This window comes from Anarrhichthys ocellatus, unplaced genomic scaffold (genome assembly GCF_004355925.1).
Source record: "Anarrhichthys ocellatus isolate YVR2014 unplaced genomic scaffold, GSC_Weel_1.0 scaffold3582, whole genome shotgun sequence".
NCBI lineage: Eukaryota > Metazoa > Chordata > Actinopteri > Perciformes > Anarhichadidae > Anarrhichthys > Anarrhichthys ocellatus.
In genome coordinates, this window is record NW_022283556.1 from 1 (window position 1) to 5,481 (window position 5,481).

Here is a 5,481-nt window from a genome sequence, read left to right on the forward strand (position 1 = left end):
ATTATAATCTATAACATAAATATGTTCAGATTATAATCTATAACATACATATGTTCAGATTATAATCTATAACATGATCAGAGCCTTTGGGTTCTTGGTCCTGAAGTTTCCGTTGTCGTACAGTTCACTGAATATTTGGCTAAAAGTCTGAAGGACAAACCTGCAAACTGATGGATCAATAACTCTGATGAGTCCCGCTGTGAGATAACATCTGTGTTCTTATTGGTTATTGATCATTTCTGATAACTCCTGATTGAACCAAACAGTTTGCAGGTTATCACAGACGGTTCAATATAAACAGTCAATATGAGTGCAAAGGCATGCAGCACCACCTCCACCTTTACCTCCACCTCCATCTTTGCCTTTACCTCCATCTTTACCTCCACCTCCACCTTTATCTGGAGCCCAGAGGAACTCGTTGTTCCAGGATATAAATCAGAGATTAAAACATTCGTGGACAAACGTTGTCACCGTCAGTGTCCGTGCAGAAGGGTGTTGGATAAAGTTATTTACATGGACGTAACAGTGGCGTCGGTGGAGCAGCTTTAACATGAATCCATCCTGCTGCTGGTCACCATGAACATGACAACCACTGTGTAGTGATGCACAACACATAGAGATGCATTCATGCTGCGCTGATGAGGACTAAAGGTCCCGAATTCAGACAGGAAGTCAGTTTGTTTGGTTCAAAAGTGAAAGTGACTGAATTATTATGAATGACATACATCAAAACATCACGGTGTTGTTTCCTGATCTAAGTTACAAACATCAACGTTGACTTCTGCTTTCAGACGGACATGAACAGCAGACTCCTGGTGAGAGCCCTGTGTGTGTGTATGTGTGTGTGTGTGTTTGTTTGGTTAAAAAGTCCATATTCTCTGATGTCACAAACTGTGTTTATTTACATGGTGTGAATCTACTGAATATATTTAATTTATTTCTTTTTATATAAAACATGTCATTTATGTTGTAAACATGTCAATGTGTATCTGTAGCTCACTGCATGAAACGTGTTATTGTGAAGAGAAGATATGTCTATTCAAATGTAACAAATGTTGGTTTTACTCGTTTGTTTAAAATATTAAAATGGCATCAAATTTGAAATGAATTCAACATCATGTGAAAGAGATGAACAGGAATTCGGGACCTTGAAGTGAAATAATGTGTTGGTGCTGCGTTCATGTTCATCAGGGAGAATACAATACTCAGATGCAGCTACTGTCAGTGTTCAGTCAGTGTTCATCAGAAAGTTCATCAGACGGCCAGAAACCGGCCGCGAGCCACAGTTTGAAACACATCCGAGTAAAGACGAGTGTGTTAGATGTTTGTCCAGAACCTTAAACATTCTGGTGTTTTTATATTTCAGCCCATTAAACTCTCTTTAGACCAATAATAGATATTTAGACAGAAATGTTGAATATATTGATCTAATCACAGATTATTCTTCACTTCTAGTATTTTATTCTTTAAATGTATTTTAATTTTTAATATTTTTTGACAAAGTGCTTTACAGAGAAAAATACCATAAAGTTAATTTAAATTATTACATTTAAAAAGTAAATTTGCAAAACTCACTGAATATTTAAAGTACAAAGTGAATTTAAAGTAAGCAATAGAAAAACAAAGAAACAGGAAATTAATACAATATTGAAAAAAAGTCACAATTTGTCTCTTTTGCATTTTTGATCTCAAAACAATTTAATATTTTCTGTAAAGTAAAATAAAATAAAGTTAGATTTCCCTGTGAAGTGTTCTTTGGTGTATTTTGAATAATACTTTTGTACTTTTACTTCAGTAAGATTTTGAATGCAGGACTTTTACTTGTAACAGAGTATTTCTACACTAGTTTTACTGCAGTAAAGGTACCGAGTACCTGGTTCATGTGGTTCTGTTGTGGATCAGGTCTCAGAGATAAAACCGCTCCACAGCGCCTCTAGTGGCCGGAAGCTGAATAAAAAGCCTTTAAACTGAGTAGCAGTATGTTATATATATGTTGTATATTTATATTTGATTACAATAAAATAGTTATAGATACATTATTAGATTGTGGGGGGAAATATTACATCTTTAATCTGTGATATATTTACACTGTCGTGCTCTTTAATAAACACAAACACCATGAAACCTCAAAGAGATCCATATTCATACCAACGCTTTTATGTTGGTTAATAAACGTTCTTATTTTTCTGCAAAGCACTTCAGGTCAACATGAACGAGCGGACCTCAAACGCACCATCGGGCCTCTGATGGACTACAGTGAACTGTGATTGATTATCTTGAAAAGTGATCATGAACCTGAAGGACTCTAAAAAAAACACCAGGATGGCCCTCTAAATGGACCTGCTCGAGGCCTGAAGGCTCATCTCTGGTATTCTCTCCCGGTCATGTGACTGCTAACTTCCATCCGGTTTCTCTCCGTCCTCCCTTAAACCCTAACTCCTGCTGATCCTCCTCCTCCAGCTACCACATGTAAGTCTTTGTGGTGTCGATCTGACTCCCCCCCGCCTGCTCCTCCTCCTCCTCCTCCTCCTCCTCCTCCTCCTCCTCCCTCCTCCTCCTCCTCCCCCCCACCTCCCTCTCCTCCTCCTTGTCCTCCTTGTCCTTCTCGGCCTCACTCTCCCACAGCGTGATGAGCGGCGGGTACAGCTCGCTCAGTGGGATGGAGGTGGCGTGCTGCATGTACTTCTTCAGCGAGTGTCCGCAGGTCTTGTGCTGCTGGACCCGGCGGCCCATGTAGACCACCAGCAGCGCCATGATGCTCAGAGCGAACATGGAGCCCATGACGGCCGCCAGCGCCATGCTGCTGTGCCGCGACGCCACCAGCTCCACCGAGAATCCCGCCTCCTTGGTGGTGATGTTCAGACAGGAAGTGTGGACGGGGGAGGAGGAGAGAGGGGAGTAGGAGCTAGGGGAGGAACTAGGGGAGGAGAGAGGAGGAGAGGAGTAGACGGTGAGGCAGACGTGGTACTCTGTGGCAGGAAGGAGGTGAGTCAGATTATACTCCTGAACGTCCACTGGAACCTGGAGAGAGGGGGGGGGGGGGGGACTATAGAGAGACAGTGTGATGACATCACTTCCTGTCCAGCCTCTGTTCCACTAGCTTATCTGTCAGTCAGAAAATAATGAAGTTCATTTATTCTAAGACAAACACCTGATCTAGACCTCGTAGAATCACTACTGGGGTCCCTCAGGGTTCCGTTCTGGGTCCCCTCCTCTTTCCTCTCTACACCAGGTCTCTCTATGTCTCACTTTAGCTCTTTTTTTAGGTGTTTCTAGTGTGAATGAGTTCACCTTGGCGGTGTAGCTGATCTGAGGGTTGTCGATGTGCACGGTGGCGCTGGTCCAGCGGGTCAGACGGAGGGGGGCGGTGTCCTGCTGGTTCTGACCCCCAGAGGAAGGTCTTCCACTGGGGAACAGCTTCCACTCCAACACCACCGACTGGGCATGCACCACCTGCAGAGGAAACAGAGAACCACCGTAAAATCTGGATCAGTTTCAGGGATCGGAAATGAGTCTGAATTTTATATAAATAAGAAGTGTATTTAAATAACACTTTATAATAAGTTTACAGCCGGTACCTTGGCCAGCACCACCAGAGAGGCTGCAGCGCTGGACGAGTTACCCAGCTCTCTGCTGGACCCACCGCTCCCCCACCGGATCCCCCAGCCGGGCCACGAGTCCACAGACCCCTGAGAGTCCACGAACACTGAGACGCTCTTTGTGTCTGCGCCCTCCGCGTTCCACGCTACACAGGTATACACACCTGAGAGAGACGGACGCAAAGGGATCTATAGTTCTGCATGCATGTACATCAATATAAATATACATACAAACATTAGTGCTGGGCAACGATTACAATGTTTAATCGCGATTAATCTCATTGTTATGGCAAAGTTCAATAATGAATTCAAAAGTAGTGTATTGCGCACTTTTATTTTAAAGTACTGCTCTATGAACAAAAGGTCAATAACATTTGGTGTAAACACTTTAAACACATCAGGTTGTTGTTAGCAGCAGTATTCCCTTTACACAGCAGCAGTTCTATCTCTTCACTATCTGTGCTCAGTGTGACAGAACGATGCAGGGGACGTGTTCAAAAGGCAGATGTCTCGCAGCAGCGATCATATTTCTTGCAGCGATGTCCAGTAGTCTCCAGTGAGAGCAGCAGCTGCTGCACGTTGTAACACCGTTGCTTTAGTCGTCCTCTCCTTTAACACAACTCGTGTGTTCTTCTGGTGACGGTGCGTCTTGAGGCTCATACGTGACGTCATTCGTTGAGATCCTAAAGGTGCGTTCACGACATCTTCCACAACACTAACCTGCAGTTTGTCTCCACTTCTCTGTAGCATCTGTTAGCTTGTGTTGCTTTAGTTTATCTCTACTTCTCCCACACGCTGCATCAACGTAGTCTGAAGACTTCCTCCACCGCTGCCAGTGAGCAACGCACTTTACAAATAATAATTAAAAAATAAAATGCGTTAACGCGATAATAAGGCGTTACTTGCCCAGCACTACTAAATATATATATATAAATAAATATTTCTATATACACACACACACACACACACACACACACACACACACACACACACACACACACACACACACACAGTATGTACAGTGCCCCCTGCAGGCCGGATGTGAACCAGCAGCTCAGACTGACCTGCGTCTGACGGCTCTGCGTGTTCAATCACTAGCGCTCCGGGCTCTGACACGCGATGCTTCTTCTTCTTCTTCTTCTTCTTCCTGCGGCTCAGGCCACGCCCCTCCTCCGATACAATTGGTGCAGCCACCGCCTCCGAGCTCACCTGGACCAGGTGAGGAAGGAAACAGAGAAAACACTCATCAGTGACAACATCGGTTTCTATCAACATGCACCAACAGGGAGACAAACACTTGTGACCACGCCCACCTTATCTCCAGTGGGCGTCACCCAGTAGAACTGGGGGGCGGGGTCAGCGTCCGCCCAGCACTCCAGTGTGATTGGCTGCCCGGCGCTGACGTTCATGGCGGGTGGGAAGGCGTGGGGGGAGATGTGGGGCAGGCAGCTGTTGGCCCCGCCCCCACCCCCTTCAGCCCCGCCCCATCCGAAGCCCACCACCTCCTGCAGCTCCTGACCAATCAGGTGAGGTGGGGAGGAGCAGAGGGTGATGGAGGACTCCAGCATCTTGAGGTGAGACTGATTGCCGAGGTGAGGCCCCCAGGAGGTGAGACAGTCACATCGCAGAGGGTTGGAGTGGAGAGACACCTCCTCCAGGGAAGGGAGGGAGGAGAGGAGGTCTCCAGAGAGGAGGCTCAGCTGGTTACTGTGGACCAGGAGAGTCCGGAGGGAGGGCAGCTCACTGAGGACACAAGGAGAGGACAGAAGGAAACAAGGATAGGAGGAAAGAAGAAAGTAAAAAAAACATTAGAGACAGAGAGACAGACAGACATGGAGAGAGAGAGACAGAGAGACAGACAGACATAGAGAGAGAGAGAGAG

General features: G+C 45.6%; 1 protein-coding gene across 1 annotated transcript; it reads right to left on the minus strand.

Annotated features, from left to right (window-relative positions):
• Positions 1-851: 851 nt before the first annotated feature.
• Positions 852-5,342, minus strand: LOC116379023 (leucine-rich repeat neuronal protein 1-like; the record flags this gene model as incomplete). Its single annotated transcript, XM_031840941.1, has 5 exons — positions 852-3,021; positions 3,292-3,453; positions 3,579-3,763; positions 4,664-4,808; positions 4,913-5,342. Coding segments are annotated over 5 exons (1,483 nt in total), but the record flags the coding sequence as incomplete, so codon positions are not given.
• Positions 5,343-5,481: the final 139 nt, after the last annotated feature.